The 23,863-nt window shown below is 40.3% G+C and overlaps 1 protein-coding gene across 3 annotated transcripts in view; it reads right to left on the bottom strand.

Moving 5' to 3' along the window:
- Positions 1–23,863, bottom strand: part of LOC115413612 (G patch domain-containing protein 2-like) — a 61,414-nt gene that overhangs the window by 12,638 nt on the left and 24,913 nt on the right. For 2 of the 3 annotated variants that reach the window (XM_030126600.1, XM_030126601.1), the window contains exon 10: positions 17,295–21,897. In XM_030126600.1, the coding sequence (XP_029982460.1) occupies positions 21,710–21,897 (188 nt within the window). In that variant the 3' untranslated portion in view covers positions 17,295–21,709. Of the gene's footprint in view, positions 1–17,294; positions 21,898–23,863 lie in introns of those variants that run through there. The other variant, XM_030126602.1, reaches the window with a different exon arrangement.

Below are 23,863 nucleotides of genomic sequence, written 5' to 3'. Positions count from 1 at the left end.
TTGTGCAAGTTTGAGATTAACTGAAGTGAATTAAAGAACAAAATTACAATATGCAATTTGCTGAAACAACACTGCTCACATTAGCGCAGAAGTATAGTTAATATTTAGCTGCCCAGCAAAGGTCAAGCAGATCTGACCTTTGAGTCAGTCCGATAGGCTAGGGCCTGTTTCAGAGTTTCACCCTTTATCTGTCCGTCTTTCCCCTCCCATGGCTCAGTGGTCATTAATCTTCCACACAGGTGCTGAGGACTCCTGACCCTCTGCTCCACTTCCTCCATTAGCACCATGACAGCTCAACTGTAAGGTTCATATACCCAACCATATTTCCATCCCTCTTCTCCCACATTACGTCAACTGTTGTGGGAGTTAAGACCTACTGTGTCCCCCTTCTTTCCTAAAACTTCAATTACACTTATTTCACAACAGTTATAACATACAGTCGCAATATCACTCTAAGTGTGAATACTGCTGTCTTTGCGATTCATTAAGTTGAATGGAAATATAGTGCTGTATATGAAAGAAATGGAAAAATGGAAATATTACTAGGCTTCCGAATCAGGTCTTGAAATAGCTGAGCAGGATCAAATATCCTGCTTCAATTACCGACAAACATAGTAGACCATTTGCTGCGTGTCTTCTCTCTTCACTTTACCATTAAATACAAGGTTTAACTTACATAAAAGAAATAATTTCACAGAACATAAAAAATTCAGCTACTCAGAAATGATGTCATCAACAGCTACAGTATACATCGTGATGGAAATAATCTTTTGTTGAAGAAAAAAATCAGTATTGGGCGCTTCACTGAGTCAAAACCCGAACAAGTAAATGTATATAAAGGAATCAGTTGCTCATCAAGGACAGAGGTGGAATGCATGAAAAACAAAAGAGCAAAAGAAGACTCAATGTTCAAAAGTATTTGATTCAAAAATACAACAGCCAGGAAAAAGTCCAACGCACTCTGATATTAAAATAAAAATCCCAAGACTTCCATCACCAAGACTTGTTTCTGGTTGTTGTATTTTTGCACTATTTACTTTTGAACATTGATGATTGATTCTGTAAAATAACCTTTTTTGCTCTTTGACTAATTTTGTATTGTATAGTTTATTGTATATATAGTAGCAATACTAAAAGTAGTAGTAGAAGTACTATAATAACACTTTATTGAATGTCCTGCATTAACAATAGTGTATGAGTATTTGAAGTAAACGTAATCGTTATGCAGCAGGAAGACTACAAATACTGAATTTTTCAGGGTAATCATGTTAAATGTTTAAAATCTCAATCTGCTGAATACAAAGTAATAACTGTCATGTAAATGTACAGGAGTAAAATGTGGATTTGAAGAACCAAGTGGTGGAAAATAAAATAAAACACATTAGGGAAAAGATGAGACTGTGCATAAAACTTTCAGATTGTACTTAGGTGCTTGCAATGTCACAGATAAATTGAAGAAATATCGTATTCAGAATCTAAAGTGCGATGCAGCTGTTGTATAATGTACCAGCAATGATAATGTGACAAGACCATGGGTAGATTTTTTTAGTCTGAAACAATATACTACCAAGTTCTCTTCTAAACTGCGGCTGTGGAGCCTCTTGTTTTCATCAGCCGTCTCTGGATAGGTCCAGCCAGAGTTGTGAATCTATGCCATGTTCTGGGGTCGCGACCCCACCGCTGTAGCTGCCTCCCGTGTAGAGTTTGAGTTTCATAGCAGAGGAGACCCCCACACCACCCAACAGCTGGACCAGCTCACAAGCAAAGTCACAGATACCACGTAACCGGTACACACATTTACACATTCTCAATCACACAGACACAAACCAACACTAATGCATGCAGCCGTAGTTAACATATGCAGCATCTCTGTGCATCTTTCTCACAGGCCACCATACGCCCAAGCCCATAGCAAAGGAAAACACAAATGTCACTCAGGATGGAGAAAGGTTACAGGGAAAGCCAGAGCTCCATACTGTTAATTTGCTCCCTGGGGTTCAAGGAGTAAAATTGCAGAATGATCACCAACTCCTGAGACAAAACCAAAATACCAAATCCTCCGTCAGTCTGCAGTCACATATGATAAAATACTTTAACAAAGAACATTTTCATGACAATAAAATGAAGTGAATTCTGTATTATTAAGTGTTTCTTCTCTGTTATTTTTATATCAAAACTACTTATTGTTTCAGTTATTCTCGATGTTTTATTATATGTTCGTTTTGGATGCAATTTTCTCCAACGATATTATGAGACAAAAGGTCAAATTCAAGTTTTCTTGTTATTCTTCTTATTTATAATGAAAGGTGAAATGGTCTGCATACTTCTACATGAGTTCCAGTAATTACTTCATGTTGTTTTTATTATATATGACTAATGTGCTTGGAGGGCATGCTTGCTTTCTTCTGTGTCGATACTTAACACATCTTGAATTAATCACACTACATTAAATCTTGACAGGCCTTTGCTGCAATCATAGCCCTCTATGTTTGCTTACAGATGTCAAAATAATCACATTTTGCAACTTTACCAATTTTTTTGCACCGTGTCCTTTAAAAGTCAGAGGTGTATGTGTCTATATACATTATCTGATGCCTGCACTCGAAAATCTCCATGTAAGACATTTAGACAATGTACTAGAAAAGTTTAAGGGATATACAGTGGTACGAATACTTCTGCAGTGCGGTTGAGTGTCCTTTCGGGGAGGGTGTGGTGTGAACGTGGCTTGAGAGGTGTGTGTATATTCTGGTGGTCCCATCCAGACGGTGTGGTCTGACTTTCACATGTCTTCTCCTCCCCATCTGACTGAGGTCACCCCGTTGGTATCGCAAGCGCAGCAGTCACATTGTGCTTCAATGCAGACAGATTGCTTATAATAAACCGTTAAGAACCTTTCATTTTTTCTTGTCAGCAATTTGCAGGATAATTTGGCACCCTTTAAGGATTCAACTCCCCTAATAAGAGATAAAAATAAACAGGCGAGTTGTCGGAGCACTATTATCGGGAGGGCATAATCCCATTTACAAGTCTGAACGCACTCTGGCCAATAAATCAAACCACAGCAACAATGTTATATGTGGCAATTTTCACATATTTCTAAAACAAAACAGGATTACTAAATGGATGAAACGTCACTTTCCAAATTTCATTACTAAAGACCTACAGAGAAATGCTCAGTCAATTCATGTCCATAACAAATATTACGTACAGTACAGGCACATTTATTTTTAGTTCAGCTATTGACCATTTGGCTGTAGATTACATATTATAAGTCTATTTTAATTTACTATATAGCTGTTTTAAAAGCAAGTTTCAAATTCAGCAGAAGTGGAGCATATTGATTCCAGCAGCGAGATGCAGACGTGCTGCAGTTTTACTGTCAGCCCCGTCCATCCGTTGTGTCAAAGCTGATGGATCTGACGACAAAATGACAACCACATCATATATTGGCTGCTGGTAACTGTAGATACACTCCATTTATTCCCTTCTTTTGATTTTCATTAAAAGTGGAATGAAAATGTGGTTGGCTGCGAAAGGCAGATACTCAAAGACATTAAGCAGGCCCGAGAGATTAGGTAATTAATCAAGTGATGAAAGTTTGAGAAGAGAACAGTACAAAAAGGTGATGTATGAAAACAGAATACAAAGTATTGAGGGGTGAGATAGAAAGAGTCGGGTGAATTAATCAACAAAGGCTGAAGGACAGAGGTTGGAGGAGTAAACTAATGTCGGTTCTGCCTTGAGTGAGATGGACATTTAAAAACATAGCAGAGATCAATACACACAAGGCTATCTACACTGATAATATCTATCCATTACTGTCTTCAAACAGTAAACACATTTAATTCTGCTTTCTGATTAAAATAACCCATGGCCCAGTCAGACATATCAACATCCTTTTTGTGTGTGAAATGCCGCATTTAATTGGCCTATATTTTGATGTATTTCTCTATATGCATAATGCAATAACCTACAGTATAAACTGGTCAAGCAAAAATAGGGTTCATTCAGGGGCACCAGTAGTCGCAAAAAATAAAATGAGAATGTGTGACATCAATTCTGTGCCTCTATTTATCCCATTTCCTATACTCTCTTTATGTATCTAATATTTCTAATTTACCACCGTCCAGGAAAAGTGACACAAGAAGCCATAAATTCCCTTCTAATTCCAAATAATTCCGATTACATGGACGAGTAGTTTTCAATCAGAAAGATAATCTGGATGATAGATGGTGGGATAATTGGCTGTCTCTGCCACGTAAATATTGTGTCGTTCTATTAATCTTGCCGAATGAAGTGTCAAGCTGTCACTCATTCGTCAAACTGAATTAGGAAATATAACGAATAAATAAATGCACGCGGGTGGCAGTGGCGTGTGTCTGTGTTTGTGGTCGTGTGCGGGCGTTTGCGTGGTGAAAGTGCGCGTGAGGGGAAAGAGAGAGGGAAAAGAGGAGGAGATAAGATGAGATGAAAGCAGGCATCTGCAGTGGCCCTGAGTCAAACTAGGAGATGGGGATGAGAGACTGTTAGAGGGATGAGTGTGGTGCTGCTCTGTGCTTTTGTTTTGAGTGTGTGTGTGTTTAAGTAAGTGAAAGACAGCAAAAAAAAAAGACAGTAAAACCTAAATGTACTGTATATAGAGACAGAGAAAGGACGATACTGCTCATGTCTACCTCCCTTCAGCCAGTAGAGTTTAAAATCATCCAGAGTATTACACATCTTAAAACATTACTGTGTAACAATACCCGCCGCTTAATCTTGCCAAAGGCATTTTTTATCAGGATGGACACCCTCAGAATTACATTGTCTTTTCTGTCCCAGGGTCCATATCTGTCACCTGTCAAAGGCAGCTCCAGTTGCTGAATATTTTACACAGCTATCAAGTGAATAGCTGAGATTGTTTTTAGCCTCAAAGGGAAAAAAGCTGGTTGGTCAAATAAACTAAAAAGGAAATTCACAATGCATTCCAGCAATAAACAGAACTATAATGAATATTTACACAAAACCTGAAGGAAAATATCTAGAATAAAGATAGACAGAAACTGGGTGTGTTGTAATTAATATGTAAGAGGCTGTATTTTTATATCATCATTCAAGACATGATAAATATCTTATCTACTCTTTAACCTGTAAGACAGGAAGATAAAAAAAAATCGAGCAGTGACATCTTCTTAATTTAATTTATAAAGATCATAATTAACGACCTGCAGGCTTCAGGAGACCCCATTTCAGACTAGACACAGAAAAGGCCTCAGCCATAAGAATAAAAATGAAGTTTTCATTCAATTCGGAATTAAATCTCAAATATCAGTAATTTCACTGAAAAGGTCAACTCTAATGGAGTTCCTCCCTGCATTTTAATATCTCATATTTCTCTTGAAGGAGTCTACCTGGTGTGACGTGAGCCTCTAATTGTGGCTGGTTAATTAATGAAACCATCAGGTGTTTGCAAAGGCAAACAAAGAGCCAGGCTCTCCTAAATCATCAGTGCCCTTCGACATGGTTATTATCCGGCGGCAGGTGAACCCCAGCCTTGACGCATGACAGATTAGATCTTCTCAGAGGATGGGCCGTCCATTTATCTGCCTGATAAACTCAGAGCCTCTCTCCATTTTCAATCATCAGAAAGGAAATGAGATTAACAATCTAATGATGCCTGCGCCCCTCACACACAAATACACACAGAACAATACTCATGAGCAAATGTCCAATTGTTGTGGCTTTGAGGAGAAAAGGAGAAGGCTTCTTTGGGGGTTATGATTAATTATTATTTGGAATATATCACAAAACAGAGGCCTTTGTGGATCCCATTTTCTCAGTTTCCATTTTCCCAGCTCTGCTGTGTCCCTGTTAAATCACACAGCGCGGCGTGGGTTCACTCTGTTCCAGAGTGGCCCGGCGCTGTCATTTCACAGCTCCCATACCTCAGACCTAAATTTATAGTGCAGGGCTTGTTTGCCCCGCTGTACTCCCCTTGTGGGTCAGCCCCTCCCCTGCTGTCCCTGACACGCATAGCAAGCATCCTGGCCCTCGTAAAGCTGACATCTTCACTAAACTATGCTAACAAGGCCGTAGTGATTTGTATATGCACAGAGGCTGGTGGCACGTGGAGTTGGGGGTTGGGGCGGTTTAGAAGAAGAGGGACAGCCCAAGGCAGGGTGGGACGGTGGATCATGAGTGGAATCTACTTGTGTGGCGAGGGCAGCTAATCAAAGCGCCGTCACAAGGTTGTACACAGACAAACATATATGAAGTAACAAAAACACATATCTGAGCGTTCACATGGTGTAAGGTGACAGAACAGGCAACCCCGGGGTCCTGCGATCAGGCTGCGGAACATTTCGAGGCTCTGATTCCTCCCAGCTCTGCGATTTATAGACTTCAGGCTGAATGGCTGGTGCAGGTGCAGAGCACAGACAACTACTCTGCTCAGCCGATGCAATATATTACTAAGCAACAAACATCAGCCAGTGTGTCAACACAAACAACTCCTATTATTTAAGGCTGTGTCTTTTAAACGTGATGAGCTTGAATGGCTTGGATGGTGCAATCAGCTAGGGGGGCTGAATGTTATTCATGTTATTTAAAAGAACTGAGGGTCTGATGCATTCAATCCATTTGTTTTATCTAGTTCACATGGATCAAAATTAACATGAAAGTAAAATATATTCTGAAATATTCTTATATTTTATCTATAGATATACCAAGCACAGCAACTTTTTATTTTATGAAGCTAATAAAAATAATAATACAGCTAGCACAGGTGCATGGTTGGGTCTGTTTGTTAGTATGCATCTGCTCATGTCTATTAATACCTGTAGTTGTGGACGAGGAGACAGGACCTGTCCACTGCTCACTTTCTCGTGATTGAAGACCCTGCATGTTCTTTTACTGCCCGACAGGTGAGGCTTATTTGCAGGCATCGATGAGAGCAGCAGCCCAGTCATGACCCAGCCGCTGCTAATTCAAGGGGCTCACAGTTAAAATTATATTACACTTCATTAAAGCACACTTCTTTTTTGATCTGTGTAGGAATGACATTCAAGAGGTGCCTGGTTAATAAGTTCATTCTGTGGTGAAATTGGTTTATGGGGCATTAGTAGAAAGCCTTATTTGAGTAAAAACCTCTGCAAGGCTTTGGGATCATTTTGAACAAAACAAATTCACTGAAATGTCTTTTGTAAAGAAGAACTGCTGAATCAATTTCCGTTAACATTGAAGAAAAACTACTACATATACACTGTGCGTAATCATTTGATTAGTGCCTACACATTATTTTTGATGGGTTAAATGTTTTAATGTGGATTTTGCTTTTTAAGATTGGTAACAACCTAGCTTGTCCCTGTAACCATTATTGTCACAGTTATTAGTGGAAATACCTGCTACTACCAATATAGTAGAAGATACACTTTGTATGAGAATATTTTGGCCACCACTGAGTAAAATTTACCATGCTATGCTGAAAAAAAAATGATATGAATTTCCACAGCATTGATGGTTCATGTATTTTTGCACAGAAAACATTTGAGAAGCTTGATCTAAATAATGAGACTTGTTTTACAAAATGTAAACAACATTTTAAGCTTTAAGATCATTTTGGTAAACCCTTTTGTTTGCAGCTCGGTCTCTCTGGCTGTGTCTACCCAGGGTCAGCAGGTAGTGAGTCACTACAAGTGAATGAGCGCCTGATCTCCAACGAGCGAGGCTGTCAGCGTGGCCCTGAGTGGGCTGTGTGGAGCCTCTGTCAGAGGGTGTCAAATTTCCACAGTCCACACTATGGGTCTCTGTCCTGCTCGTGGCTGGATCTCAATGGGCCCTTTGATGAGCAACCCGGGTCCTTTCATCGTGCACCTTACCACAGAGCATGGGACCTGGGGGGGTTCACGCTGCACAACACCTGGCAGGTATGCAAAACCACGTGCCCGAGCCGATACAAAAGCTACTCTGTAGAGCTTTATTGGAAATTAATTTCCTCTCCCTCATCTTTTTGCATTCATAAAATACAGGACGGAAAAGAACAAGATGATATGGGACGCCATTCAAACATGGGCCATCACATGGTTTAGAACTGTATATGGGCAATAGTTCATCAAGACAATCATGAGACTTACTGACTACGATACAGCTCTCAGAATCTGATCATTTAGAAATTAGCAACCCTAATAATTAAAGGATAAAGGTTCACTCACTTTAGTGCCTCCACAGGGATTTCAGTCTCTGTATTTTACACATACTAATACATATACAGTACCTAGAATTAGCATTAGCACGCAGCACACAGTAGGAGCAGTGAGCTTCTGATGAAGATGCATGGGGACCATCTCCAGATCCTCATCAGCACTGTGGTCAAGGACACTGACAGGAGAATTAACCCATATATACCTGTTTTCAGTTGGGGGGAGGAAACCTACATGGTGCAGAAAGAACAGGTAAACTCAACACAGGAAGGCTCCAGTCTGACTTCATCCTATTATCATAATAAATAAACAATATGAAATGAAGAAAAATGATGTTAAAAAGTGCTTGGTACAAACAAAATAATAGAAATAAAGTGTTTAAAAAAGGTTGTGGAAGAGGCAATACTAACATTGTGAATTAATATAGTAGAATATGCAAATAAAAATGAAATGACAGCTATGACAGGGTTCCATTTAATACTAAGAGCAGTGTAAATTGGACAGTTGCATCTGTCTCAGGTCTTATCTTACTTGGCCCTCTCCAGTTCCCATACACCTGCCCTCTGTCCCCCTCCTCTTGTGCTGCCCTTCCACTGCTTTGCCCCTGCCCCATATACCCCAGGCCCATCCCAGGGATCATCCTCTTCCTCCCTTATCTGCAGTTCAAAGCCTGCTGACTGAATTATCTCCGGACGGTAAGGGAGAAAGGAAACAACTGTCGGCAGCCCTCAGTCAGCCGGAGAGAAACTCTCCTCTGACAGCTGGTTGGTTAACTGGTCTTTACTGCCTAATCCCAGGGTGGAGGGATGGAAGCGGAGAGAGAAAGCACAGTGTAAGGACGCATCAGTGTCTGCACATGCAGTTCTCAACAGACAAATGGGTTCAGTGTTTCCTCTCGGAGTGAGCAGTGTCATGAGATAGTGGATGTTAATAGCAAGAGCGGAAGCTGAGGTCTCAGGTTTGAGTGGCCACAGAGAGCGCTTGACTGAGGTGTTGAGAGGAAAGGTGTGGTGGCCAAACCCACAGGAGGACGGAGGTTAGATGTAACGGCTGTGCTGAAGGGAAGAAAGACCAAGCACAGCACCACAGATTGAGTGTATCCTATTGAACTCTGAACACCTGTGTTTACTGATCAAAGCCTTTTTCTGTGTGTCTCTATGTGTGCAGTGTTATATCAGTGTATTATTTTCATATCACAGTCCCTAAAGACTGAATATCTGTTTGTCCTCATGTTAGCTCTAACTTCACTGATGTTCATAAGACTACTATAACACAGTTAGCCCTTGTAATTCCGTGTAGACAATTAGATAAATGTTGCATTGCTCCATTTCTTTGAAGAGATTAAAGATATTTTATGTGCTGAGGCAAGGCATGTGACTTTACAAAGACAGATGATGCCTTAATTAAAGGTGTAGTATGCAATCCTCTGAATACCCCTCAACCCACCCTCCTTTTCCAAGCACACAGGAGAAACTACAGTAGCTGCTGAAAAGAAAAAAATGCAAAAAATGTGAAAAGGCCTCTCCTGAGCCAGTGTTAAATTTGTCAGTTCTGGGCTACTGTTGAAACATTGCAAATAAAAACACAACAATTTTAATTTTATCATGATTATATGCTTTTGAAAAACATTTTGAATATTTTATTTCTTTTCTGCAATAGATCCCCTAAATCCTACTCCCAGAAGACTCCCAGAAGCCAAGTTACAATAGGTAAGTTTTCATAAGAATAGAGTAATATTAGCAAAGAGACCTCTCAGTTTATGTATGATTTCCAACGGACATTAAACAGGTCAACAATGATTTTTCTACGAGGAGAAAAATATTTAATTTACCTAAATCAGGTACTTTGAGTTATGCAAAAGTCAATATATGGCCATATCACACCTGTGTTTTAGTTGTAGAACATGCAAGTGATCAAAATTCAGATGCTTTCAACAGATGTAAGAAGAATTTGCAGATCCCATATTCCCTCAAGGCTCAGTTCAACAGCATGAGATTCATGTTTGCAAGTGGTAGAAAATTTTCTTGGTGACCATAGAACTCCAAACTATAATCAATTAGTTAAAGACAAGCTAAAAGCATATGAATGCATAGATCGCAGAGTGTCTCTCAAAATTCATTTCCTCCATTCACACCTATATTTCGAGTCTGATCTGATGGACTGTGATACTCCTTTGGACTTGATGGTCCTATCTTAAGGAACTTTGACCAATTCAGCACAGATTATCTTCAGATCAGGAATACACAATAAAAGGGCACTGGTGCAAGATATATGTTCAGATAACAAAAATTCCTGACATGCTGCAAAAAATCTGATTTCAGTTTTAGAACTGGCATACCTGATTTGATTGTTGGTGTCTTGTATTATCAGTGGGTACAGACCAAAATGCCTTTGGATGCAGTTGGACAAACCTACAAACAATTAGAGCAATGACTAAAAGCACCAACTGGAGCAATAATGAAAATGCAAAGACGTCTTTCTTATTATTGAGGGTTTCAAGTCCTGTTTTTTTTTTTTATTATTATTATTATTGTTATTTTGCAGAAAGTGTACAGTCCAGTTTGCTTAAAGCTGATTAGGATTTAAAAGACTTTAGCACCCATTTTGGTTGTTCAGAAAAGTCCTTGGATGGCACTTTCTTATGAGCCATGAAACTCATCACATATCAGATAAGCAGTTGTGACCAGCAATATAATAGTTTTGGATTTTTCATTATAGTTTAGTTTTATTTAGTTTTAACTCTTTTTTCCCTAATTCAGTTAGTTTTAATTAGTTTTTAGAGCTGGTTTGCTAGTTTTTATTAGTTTTAGTATTTTTCTAAATGCTTAGTTTTAGTTTTTTCATATCTTTTATCTTCCTCGCCATCATATTCAAATAAATCCCATATAGGACTCTGCTGCTTTCTCCCAACTTTAGTTTCCATGTTACCAGGTAGAGTGGGGACGAGAAGCCGACTCTATACGACAACTGATGAGAAATGACTGTGAAGTGCCGTATGATGCCATCAGCTAAAATTGCTCAAGGAAAATAAATCAATTTCATATCAATCCAACATTAACACAGACGAAAATGAAGGCAATTTTATCCATAATTTTTATACGTTTTAGTTACTTTTGTAATCACACAATACAGTTTTATTTAGTTATCATTTTTTCTTTTAATTATAGTTTTTATTTATTTCAGTAAATGAAAATGTTTTGCAATTCTAGTTGTAACTTGGCCCAATTCTGAGGGCCTGAAATCATTTGGAAGTGTGTCCAAACACATCTACAAGAGCAAAGGCAACAACATGTCATTTTAGAGAAATTAAGAGATAACAGTTGGCACATTTCTTTACACTGCCTCTTGTCTTTATGCCAGGCTAAGTATAGAATACTAGTTCCCTATGAAGCATAAAAGACACGTTCATAACATCAGCATTTTCCACTAATATTTTCTTCACTTGATTTCTTTTTAGTACATTATTCCATAATACACTTACTATTACCAGCCCTTGGCCAGAAGCATATTTATACATTAATTTCCGAGGCCCACACATTTGCACAGCAGACATCAACACGTCCAGTCAGCATAAATGTTTTACCATCATATGGCTCGACCCTTAACTACAGTATGGGCTGTTAGATACAGTTGATTTAAAGAAGCCCAAGTCCTCTACATCCACATAGATCTCCCCCCGGCCCTCTCGTCTGTCTTGGCTCTCTGGCACACAAGGTCATCCCCTAGCCAGTCACGACACTCCAATTAAGGCGACTGATGGACGCAGCTAATTGGTAGGATTTATAACCTCCTTTTATTATGCTTTATGAGGAAGGCAAGTGGAGGGCATTACCATTTATAGGCCCCAGGCTCCATGCTGGATCACTGTCACCCACTGCTGTCCAGCCGGACTATTGAATACCACAGCAGAGCAGGAGAGGACACATGGAGAGAGCAGGAATAGTGTCCCCTCATCATCTCACCATCTTCTATTTCTGTTGTTGACATAAGAGGTAAAACAAGAACAAGAAAAAAGGGAAGACAAAACTGAAAAATAGTTCAAACTAGAGGATGAAAAGGGAGGACAGAGATGAGGATAAGCAGTAGGAAGAGGGAGAGTCTGTGGGACAGGACGGCAGGAGAAGGCAGGCAGAGCTCCCATAATGAGTGTGTGATTATTGATTGTATTGTCAGGGTGGCTGACCAGGGTCCCGTGTGCTATGGGCCCCAGTCCATCTGTGGACAATGCAGTCAGTTACACCTCACTGCTCCGTCTAATAAAGAACAGGCAGATTGATGTCACCGGTGTGGTTGAACTCTACCTAACACTCACCAGCACCACTCAGCACACACACTCCTCACACACATTTACAGTGGAACAGTTTATTCCCTCCCAGTGAGGCGACAACGGCTTGAGATTAGTATAGGAATATTTTCAGATTGGGTCTGTAGGTAATAAGTATTATATAGAGAAATATTATGTGAAGAATAGACCTGTTTTTTTGTCTATAAAATAGTTAAAACAGTGCAAATTTTATTTATTGTAAAAGACTAGTTCAATCACAATAATATTATAAAAACAAAAAGCATTCAATTCTCACATCTGAGTATGAAACTAAATGTAAATGTATGACATTTTACTTGATGAAGTTAAAAAGACAGCTGGCTAGTTTTGTGTTGATTTGTCAGTTATTTAACATTAACTGTGAGGTTTGAATCATTGCCTATATTTAATAGTAAAAGACATTTAAGAAATATTAAACCGTGCAGTCCCAGATAATGAGGTGCTTTAACATTGATACTTACATGTAAGGTTTGTTTTTAAATCATGCACAATTTTTTTTAATGCACACATTTTATGCAGTTATTTTTGCAAAGAAAAACAGTTCAGTTCAGTCTCTTTTTGAATCACCTATGTGGATACTGTGGTACTCTATAAAATACTAAATACACCGCTGGAACCACCAGCAGTATAAGATGTTTCACATCATTTGAAAGTAGTTGGCATTCCTCAGTAATACACTTAGGTCGTATCCCGTCAGGACTCTATAAATGGTAACGCACTTGTAATGAAGACACTGTGGTCTGCTGCTCAAAGTTGCCTCTTTTAAGGAGGAAGTCAGTGCCTCCCCATTGAACATTTGGCTGCACTCGAGCCCCGTAGCCGCTGTGGCAGCAGCACGAGCGATTACTCCTGCGCAGCCAGCCAAAACACAAAAATCAATAAACAATCTCAACGTTTCTGAGGGCCTTTCGTCTGACTTAATAAATGTCTCAATCCACTGTTATGACTTCATTTTGCCTTAACGTCTTCTTCATGTGCATCTTTTGTCGATCAATTAGAGAATGGAGTGCCCCTTCTGTCACGACACCTGCCCTCCATCCGCTGCTGCAACACAGACACACACACACACACACACACACACACACACACACACACACACACACACATACATACACACACATATCCAATGCCCAAGCACAAGGTGAACTGCTATTTTAATCCTTGACATTAGATACTTTTTGAAAGCACTCACTTAAATGGCTCATTAGAAGCTCTACCATCCACCTCTCAGGTTAGTCTGCATCTCATGTTCTTGTGTTCAGTAATTTTATCTTGTCTCGGTTTGAGGTTAAAATGATGTTTTCATTTGCACATGCAGATTTTAGCCAGTCTTGCATGTTATTCTCATAAAAAAACATCAAAGAGCAGTGCAGTGTTTGAGCCCAGCCAGTTAATGAGACATATATGTAGTGTAAGTGTGCAGGAAGGGCACCATTTCCAGGCTGTCAGTGGCGGTGACGGCCACAGCATCTTTCTCTCAGGCTGTTCTGCTGTCACAGGCCCTAATCCCGGTGCTGCAGAGATGACAGGTGAGTGGTGCCAGAGCCTCTGGTCTGTGACTGGAAGCTCCGGGAGAATTTCACACACACACCCCTCTCTTGTCTCCAATCGATTCTGCCACTTCCCATTATTGTCAATCAGAGCGGCATCGTCTCCACGGGTGGAGCCGTGCAGCAGGCGATTGCCAGGGCAGCAGGGTGCGGAGAGCAGCATGCTGCACGCCTGCCAGCCACTACACCATCACAGGGCCACCAGGGGCCCCTCTCAAGAGGCGGCCTGGGCAGGATGCCACAACTAAAACCAAGACCCTTTGCTTTACAACAAATATGGCTGGGAATCAAGGAAAGGTGAACCCTCTGGAGCAAATGTGGTGCTTTGTGTTGACAAAAGGAGCTGCTGAGGCCCTCACCGCAAACATAGTTTCACAGGGCTGTCAGCAGGAAAGCAATGCTGCTCTCTCAGATGTGACCACCTTGTTAGAAAAATGACATAATAACAATGACAGGAGTAATGGAACAGAGGAAAGACACGGTTCGGCAGGTTAAGGAGGGTTTGGGAGGTGGGTGCTCTTGGGGACCAGGTCCATAAGTGAGCCCCCAGTGTAGCCATGTCTCCTGGTGGCTCCTGACCCTGAGTGGGCTTTGACTGCGGTACCCTGCAGGCGTTTTGGTCAGGTACGGAAACCACGCAATGGCTATAAGCCCTGGAGATTGATGGGAGTGGTGCCCTCCCTCCCTGTGCTGTAAAAGATTATCCGCTCACCCGCTGGAAACAAAGCTGTGATGGAAATTCGTCTCGCATCATCAGCAACAAAATATCTACACGGCGAAGCGGGAGTCTCTCATTTTTCATGGGCAATATATTAAATAAAAAAAGGGCATTAAAGAAAAAGGGAAGGGGGTGGTCTGAGTGATAGCACTAGTTAGTATTTTTTTTAAATGGCCCACTTGAATCAGGGAGATTATAAGGTTTTTATTGGCTGTCAGGAAACACAACTTTCTGCGTACTTCACCCGCTGAAGCTCGTAACGCTCTGATTAGAATGCCAGCAGAAATGAAAAGGGATGGTGCTGGTGTAAGACACTGGAGAAGCAGTGGGACAAGCACAGATGCCCTGGAATCTGCTCTGCCTCAAATGCACAACAGCAACAACACACACACACACACACACACACACAAACACACACACCAATAAAGAAGAGAGTGAATAAAGAGGCTGCACACAAGCTTCAGACGTAGAATTTATACACCGAGCCTCCCAGTCAGATCTGGTGTCATGATCCAGTTGTGCTGTGGGAGACTGAGCCGTGCCTATTCTGAACTGGATACATGAGACACATCAAGTAGTGTTATCTCTCGCTAAGTGAATATTGCATTCAGCTGATATGTGATATTTGAATTTCCCATTAGAGGGGGAACATGTGTCTGAGTGAAAAAAAGCTCAGTGATGCTTGCTCATTTCACAGCAAGCAGTGAAAGGAAACCTTGCTTCACAGTCGCAGTGTGTCATAGCTGTGATAAGGATGAGGTGATGGAGGGTGACTCCCAAGGGGGTGACTAGTAAGAAAACTGACTGCTGTTACTCACGGGGTCACCTACACAGAAGCGTACAAGTCAGTATGAAGACTAATCATCTTTTACTATAAACTCAACTCAATCTGATCACTGTGATCTGTCCAGCTACTAAGACTCCCGATACCCCATGAGTAAAGTAGCAGATTGAAATCGGTCATTATATTGACTTGAGAGACTCCAGTCTGTCACTTTGTTCAAACTGGGCTTTCAATTTCCCATAGCGAAGTAAAGCAGAGAGAGTAAGAGACGGTTACATCAAACTCCCAAACATGACAGAGCTGGCTCTCTCTGACGAGAGGAAGTCATTGATTTTTCCTCCATTTCACCATCAATCTGGTGGAGAAGAGGTGGCTGTGGGTGCTCAGACAGCTGATGATGTGATTTGTAACCGTGGACCACCGGTGAGCGCAGAGAATTGCTCCAACTCTCAACACGTGGCAAAGTGACTACCAACATCTTCAGCATTCAGCCACAAGATTAACAGAGGGGGATCTACTGATAATCTCCACTGGCCACGGGGATGTTGGCCTCACTTCCATTTGTATTCAATGAGACTACTGTCAAATCTTGTGGATGTGTGTCAATCCACTGTGGAATGCATCTAGAGCTACCAGTAACACTTATTTTCAATACTGACAGATGTGATATTAAATTACTCAGTATATGAATAATTGGAAAATATTTCTATTACATGTTCCAAGTTCAGGTTGTTTTGCTCCAAATATCGGAGTATGATACATCGATATTAAACTGCCTCATTGTAGAGGATTGGACATACAGGATGTTTGATTTGTAAGTATCTTTTCAAGGGAAAACAGGAGATTTTGATGCATATTGTTCTTCAAAATATTCTTTCTATAGGGATATGATAAGAGATGAATGAACAACTGAAAAAAAGAGTGTACTGTTAAGGCTATGTTGATGTATCTTTCATTTTTCTCCATTTTTTTTCTTCAAAATCATTGGTGATAAGAATATATTGTCTGGACTAAATCAGGCTGATTCTAAATCTGAAATCAGAATCTTTCAACATGTCAGGATTTTGAGTTATGTGAACTTTAAAAAACATAAATTTTCCAGTCTTTTCCCTACACTTTTTATTGTGTATTCACAGTCTGATGATAGTATGTCCTCAACTCATCTATAGATATGAACATAAAGCCCAGTGGACAATAAACCTAAGTATCCCATCAGCTTGGATCATAATTGTTTCTGTTTTGTCTTTTCTCTTGTTCCTGTAGGTTACCACATTTTCCTGCTCATCACCGGTGAGTTCTCCAATCTGTGGTCCAGTGAAAATTTAGTTATCGGTTTTGCACCCCTTTCTCTTTTCTGCACCAACTTTTTCTTTCAGATATTGGCAGCTATCTGAATTCCGTTACATAATATGTTATAGAACTAAGCCTGGATGTGATTTGCTGCTAATGGCTGTGTATTGACTTACACAAGACTGAAAGACCTAATATGACACAGAAATTCAGATTTGGAATCAGTGTATCTGATTAAAGTAAAACCAGGTATTTTTTTCTCTTGGTGGCAAATCACAGTAGCTGGTGGAATAGATCATATCAAAATATTTGATGGTTAATTTTATCTGTGCACTATTTAACTCCAGTAATGAGTAATGTGGTTTCAGTCTACACCAAGTGGAATCTAAGTTGTAGATACTCATACTACTAACATGTAATTGTATGTATACATATATATTCAGCACAAAGCCTCAGTCATAATTCTCAAAAGCCATTTATTGCACACAAAGTCAGTATTTGGAATACATACACTTTTTGTTTCTTTAAATACTAATAGCATGGAGGAATGATTACAATACCACCTATGATATTACATGAATTCATGATGACTAAACAATCCTATTTTATTGTTTTCAAAGATGCAGAAATGTGATAAATAAACAAGATGTCTTAAAACACCCTTGCTGAATTAGTCTACATTCATATGTGTTCTTAGGAGTAATAGCGGAGAAAGCACCTGGTGCAGATATTTACTTTGACCAAACATGATGTTCATGTACAACAGAGCAAAATGTACAAACACTGCACTGCAGCTTTGATTGAATTTTACCATTGTAATGTCTCTAACATCTAGCGACATCGTGCAGGATTTCTAAGGGTGGAGTAATCCTCTTTAGATCATTTGCAAAGCAATTAGGCATGCCTCCAATGCTATTAAATATAAAGATAACATCCTATGAGATAAGATGCTATTTGTACTACGTATCAAATGTGGATAGCTGCCTAAGAGCCCTGATATCAGGGAGATATATTTAAATCCTTGTAAGTGAAATTAAAAAATATGGTAGTACAAAATAAGAGGGACTTATCTACTGTTCTATCTATCATCAAATTGAATTTATGAATTTAATGTCCTCAGACCTAAATCCTCAATTAATGGACTAATAATTATGCATCATATCATAAATAATACACATACAGTGCAATCACTTTAAATGCAGGGCTTCGTGGATAAAATTACTGTAGACATTCCACTGAACAAGGCAAATATATAAATACTTTTAGCTGCCAAGAAAACATGCGATAATGTAAAATATATTGATCTTTGCTTGTGCAGCATCACCACAGGGAAACCCAGAGACCACACAAGGTCGGATTTCATTGTGAGAAGGGTGGCCAGATCAAACCAGATCGTTTTTGAAATCCAAAGTGAGTTGAACTTCTGTGACTCGCAACATGCATTTGTCAGCAGGAACCAGAGAGCCTCTTTTGCATGTGTTTCTATCAAAACTACGCACTACACAGCAGAACAAACGCTACTGACAAGAAAGGAAGTGGAAAAAAAGCAAATTCCCCACTGACCTGTGACCTGCAGGACAAAGGGGCTGCCCTGTATGCATACAGAGGAGGTTCAAACACAGTTTATGATTGCATTATCTCTCCTTCTTCCTCATCACCTCTCCACCCATCAGTGGACACTAGAAGCCACCACACTGGAGCAGACAGACCAGGCATCACTCATTCACTCGCCTCCTAGGTGCCTTTGTCAGGTGATTGCTGGCGGAAAAAGGAAAACAGATCAATACATCTCCCATGGGCCTGACAGGTAATCTTTACCTGGGATGAAATATGAGCGGTACCAGCCTGCTGGATTCCTTAACTGTAACAGGGCAATTGACTGGCTGCACGGAAGCCATTCCCCCACTTCCTGGCCATTAGAAATTCATTTTGGGGCATACGGTCCGGCTGAGATGTCATTATGGTGACTGCTAATTACCATGGAGGCAGGTGAGGTATATTCTACTGCCACTAATGGAACTGTATCTGAACTGATGTGTCTTCTTCCCCATCAATGTCTTGGCACCAAAACACAGACTGACGGATACGGCAACAGTGCGAAGCTCTCCGTAAAACACTACACAGTCAATACTTGTCAGCTGTGTTCAGGGGCATATGTCTCCCAACAGCCATCAATGTATTTATCAAAAGCTTCTTTTTTCTAATTACGAGCCTCCACTTGTGCTATTCCTATCAATCAGATGCGTTACCCAGGTGGAGCCTGTGCACCACCAGACTCCCTGCACCCACTGTGGTCAAGCTGCAGTAGTAGAAGCCTGGGGTGGAGGTGTGGGGTGTGGGGCTCTCCCTCAACGCTTTGACTGATTCCTGTGGCAGGATGTCTTGTGTGAGGCATCCATTTAGACGAGTGTGCACACACAGCATTTATAAATGTCATCCCTGGCCAACATGATCACATAAAGCCTTCTCAGACGGATTATTGCAGACGTATAACTCACGTTAATTGGCAAATCTCATTCTACTAAATGCGATTCTTCTCTTGAATAAGGCTTTAAAAGTGCCTGAAAAGACATGCAATATGTAGCTGATAATAGTGTAGTTCATTTCACTAAAAAGTTATCTCCTAATCAGTACAGACTGTGCATACCAAGTGACCCTTCTTGTTGCTAGGAAGACTTCCATCATACTTTGAATTAAAACTTGTACACTCTGTTCTTGTCTCACTATTGGATTCCATAAAGTCCATAGATCATGTATATGTCCCCATATGAAGTGAATCAAGAGAGATGTAGGAGATATGCACAAAATGGACACAAATATTGGGAAACATCACACCCCCAGTTTCTCATTCCCTTTGATTTGAAATATTATAAAGATAAAAATGTTCATGTAATTTTATACAACCATTAATAATAAAAATCTCAACATTAAGTAAAATTAAGCACAAACTCACAAAATAATTCACTGCGATATTTACCACAACATAAAATTAAGACATTTATCATTATTGTTTTGTGGCCCAGCCCCTGTTGACAGTGAAACACCTGAATTCAAGGAGTCCCAATATTTTTTTTCCATATAGTGCATTATTATCACATGCAGACACATGGTTACACAAACATTATATATATATAAAACTATATGACAACATATTTTGTACATCTACTAAAGAATGTATTTTGCTCAGCTGGACCTAGTGTAAATAAATGAAGCAGTTCTCATTTCTAACAAGCTTCAAGTCCAACACTAATGTCTCAAATACTTCGCCGGACCATGTTTAGTTTTGATTATAGCGTGCATTCACCAGTGTTTTGATAAGCTAATGCAATGTCACAGCATTTATTTCTGTCATTTTACAGACACATGATGTTGCGGTTTCTAGATTTGAGCAACTGGCGCAACCCCACATCATAATGCTGCCCCCACAGGCTTGTACTGCAGGCACTAGGCATGATGGGTAATTACGTCATCCACCTCTCATTTCACCCTGATGCGCCAATCACTATGGAACAAGGTCAGTCTGGACTAATCAGACCATATGACCTTTTCCAATGTACAGTCCAATCTTCAGTATGCTCTAAACTGACAGTTGTTTAAGAAATGAGAAGCTACTCACTGCATCAGTTAGAGTTAAAGGACAGATAAAACATATTAATCACAGCTGTAATTATTCCACAGAAGGCTCTTATGTATTTGCTTGGTTACATTTTTTGGTCAGGCGGTGTAAGTTTTCATTTTATAAACGCATGGAAATTCAATATATGCACATATTTCTGTGTGTAGTGAATGTGTGTTGGAGTGTTAAACAGTATATCTTAATGGTTTAGGTCAAGCAGAATGTACATCGCTTGAATACTACATAAAATATACGGTATTTATCTGAAAAACCTATTTGTTTACCAGTGTGGACAGAACTCTTATGTCTGATCTCACTGTATGCTGCCATTGATCTTTTAATGCATCTGATGCCGAGAGAGCCCAGGAAATGTATACCCCAAGGGTAGGTGAAAATACTGTGTATGACTCTTCTCTCCTGTCTCCAAGAGCTGCACCAACTCCTCTCTGCTGGCTCTCATCCACAGTTCCAAAAGCAACTAATCCACCCACTACTGAAAAACAGACTGTTCAAACAGATTTGTAGTGAGCCTTGAACTTAAATACTGTACGTTTAGCGAAATTTGAATATGGATGGTACGCTGTGGAGAACAGAGGCGGCCCTCGGAGGACTAAAACTACACTCCCTCTGTGTTGTGCTAATGAGCACCTTTGTAAAAACTGTATCTTTTTAAATCCATGCTAATAGGAAGCCTGTACTTTATACGGCTCTCCTCTGGTGGTCGCCTCTCTGAACTCTGTAGCAGCATGGGGTAGCTAAACATTCTGATGCTCTCCTGTCTCTGGGCTCACTACGTGTTGCTCCACAGCAATCGTTCGCTGGTGGAAAGCAGAGCGCACTTCCCCCGCAGCCACCGAGCCTCACCTGACCATCCTCCCAGTGTCCCTGCTGACAAACACTGAACTACAAGAGTGGACATAATTGCTGGATTGTGTAGTAGCAGGTGGCCCTGAGACTGCGAGTAGAAACAGGAGGAGCTGCCGAGTCAAATGAGGGGCCTCTTGAAGCTGCCATCTTCTTGGAGGAGATGGCGGAGGGATTAACAAGCCTTGATTGCATTACCATTTGACATGCTTAATATACTACCTGGAAAAATTGGGTTTAGCAGTCACATGCTGATTTGAAGAGTAACGATGTGCTTTGTATTTTCACAAACTTATAAAGGAAGAAGTTTAGCCTTTCAGTGTCTGGCACCACACATTTACATCTGTCTTGTTCTTCTAGGCTTGGGTATATTTGTTCAGGCTTTTTCAGGTCTCCTCATGGTCTCCGTGGGGAAACGGTAAACTCTGGTGCTGAATGAGGCCTGGTTGAACAGCACTAGACTGTGAACCATGTGCCCTTGATGCCCCTGAAGCCCCCACAGCCTCTGGGGTTGAGGTGTTACCGGCCCTCTGTTCCTCTTCTCTCTGGTGATCCTTATGAAATGGGCTGTAGGCTGCAAAAGAAAAAGAGAGTGCATATCATATTCTGGACATGTAACACAACAAAGAGAACAAACAGTAAAAGATACTCACATAAATCACATTTCCCTCGACTGTTTCAACAGACAGCCTCCAGTATAAAAATTAAATTTAGTCCACTATTCATGGATCACTCTGTGTTTAAGGTATATTGAAATAAAACTTTGAAGCAATTCTATCCTAATAGGTTAAGTATTAATGAGGTTTTGGTCAAGTGAGCCAAATCCAATTTGGCCCCATATGACTTGTGGACATGGTTATTAAAAGGCCAATCTGTGCTGCTCCTATGGCTTAACTTCCCTCCTCTAGTTATGCTGTGCAAGAAGCTGTATATTTTAAACTCCATTCATCACACGTTCACATCTCACTTACTACCTTCCCTTTTAAACATCCTCTTTCTCTTGATCTTGCTCACCTTTAAAAGCTTTTTGTCTCTGGGAGTGAAGGGAAATATCTGAAAGAGAACTGGGGCCAATTTTCACAGAAGACAGAAGAACTCTAAAACAATTGCACTCCCTAACATGCTTTCTTGCTCCTCTACTTCACGTTGATAAATAAATCTTTCCTGATCTACCCAAAAAAGTTAGCGGCGGTCACACAAGACATTTGCGAGGCAGTCCCAGAGCAGAGGACAAGGGAAGTAGAAGTGACATTGTGGCTCTGGGCTGTCTCAAAGGATTAGGCATTACAGCATTCACTGGCATGTGCTTTTGCTCGTTCCTATTATATCTGCTTGTGCCTCTTTCCAGATGACTTCTTCCCCAAACTGATCCGGCGGGCAAGATAATTGATTAATATTTCTTGAGGGAACGATGACTAACTGTTGCTGAGGTTCAACCCAAAACACTAGGGTTAAACATAGTCCAAAGCTCTGGATCAAAATGTCAGGTTGGTTATTTTTTATTTATTTTTGACAGATACCACAGATGCAACGTAGAGCACTTGGTTGAGGTAGTGTGTTTACATGCACAGGGCGTACAAATACTAGCTCAAATTCTAGGTCAAGGCCACATTAAGGACACGATATATGCTTTTTTCAAGCTTTTTTAAAATGTTTGTCCTGAGGTCAAACTGTGATCAAGAAAGCAGGCTCAATATTTAACATAATAATAGACATGAACTGACCTGTAGAATGTAGTCTCTTGAGATTAAGAGAAAAAAATGCATTAGCTTGATATAGAACACATTTGAAGCATTGTTTATGCCTGTAATCTCACAACATTTCACTCCATAGCTGTATTAATTTTTGGCTCAGGTCTTGTATTGATGGAAAAGTCAGACCCCTGCATTAAGTCTTTTCTGTCACATCCAAAAGATCCTAAACGGGGTTCAGATCTGGACTCTGTGCTGACCAATCCATGTGTGTCAATGATATCTCATGCTCCTTGAACCACTGTTTCTCAATTTGAGCCTGATGAGTCCTGGTCCTTATCTTGGAATATGTCAGCTGACCTTATTTTATGGACACATAACATTGTTGAACCTAGACCTGACCAACTGAATCAACCCCAGATCATAACACTGCCCCCACAGGCTTGTACTGTAGGCACTAGGTATGATGGGTAATCAAATGATCCACTTCTCTTCTCACTCTGATTCCCCCATCACTCTGGAACAGGTTCAATCTGGACTCATCAGACCAAATGGCCTTTCTCCACTGACACACAGTCCTATCTTTATGCTCTCTATCAAACTGATGGATGTTTGAGAAATGAAAAGCTGCTCACTGTAGTAGGATTAAAGAACTTTTTTTCAGTTGAAACACATAAATTAATCACCGCAGTAATTATTCATAACTATTTGCTTAGTTGAATTCAGGTAGTACCTTTTTTTGTCTGGCAGTGTATATTACTAAGCCTACAGCAAATCTACATAATATAGTATAATTGCATAATTCAAAATCAAATATAGCAAATTAACTCAAACAGGTCACTTGTTGCT

Source organism: Sphaeramia orbicularis, chromosome 22 (genome assembly GCF_902148855.1).
Source record: "Sphaeramia orbicularis chromosome 22, fSphaOr1.1, whole genome shotgun sequence".
Lineage (NCBI taxonomy): Eukaryota > Metazoa > Chordata > Actinopteri > Kurtiformes > Apogonidae > Sphaeramia > Sphaeramia orbicularis.
Note: the sequence above shows the minus strand (reverse complement) of the source record. Positions and strands in the feature narration are given on the sequence as shown.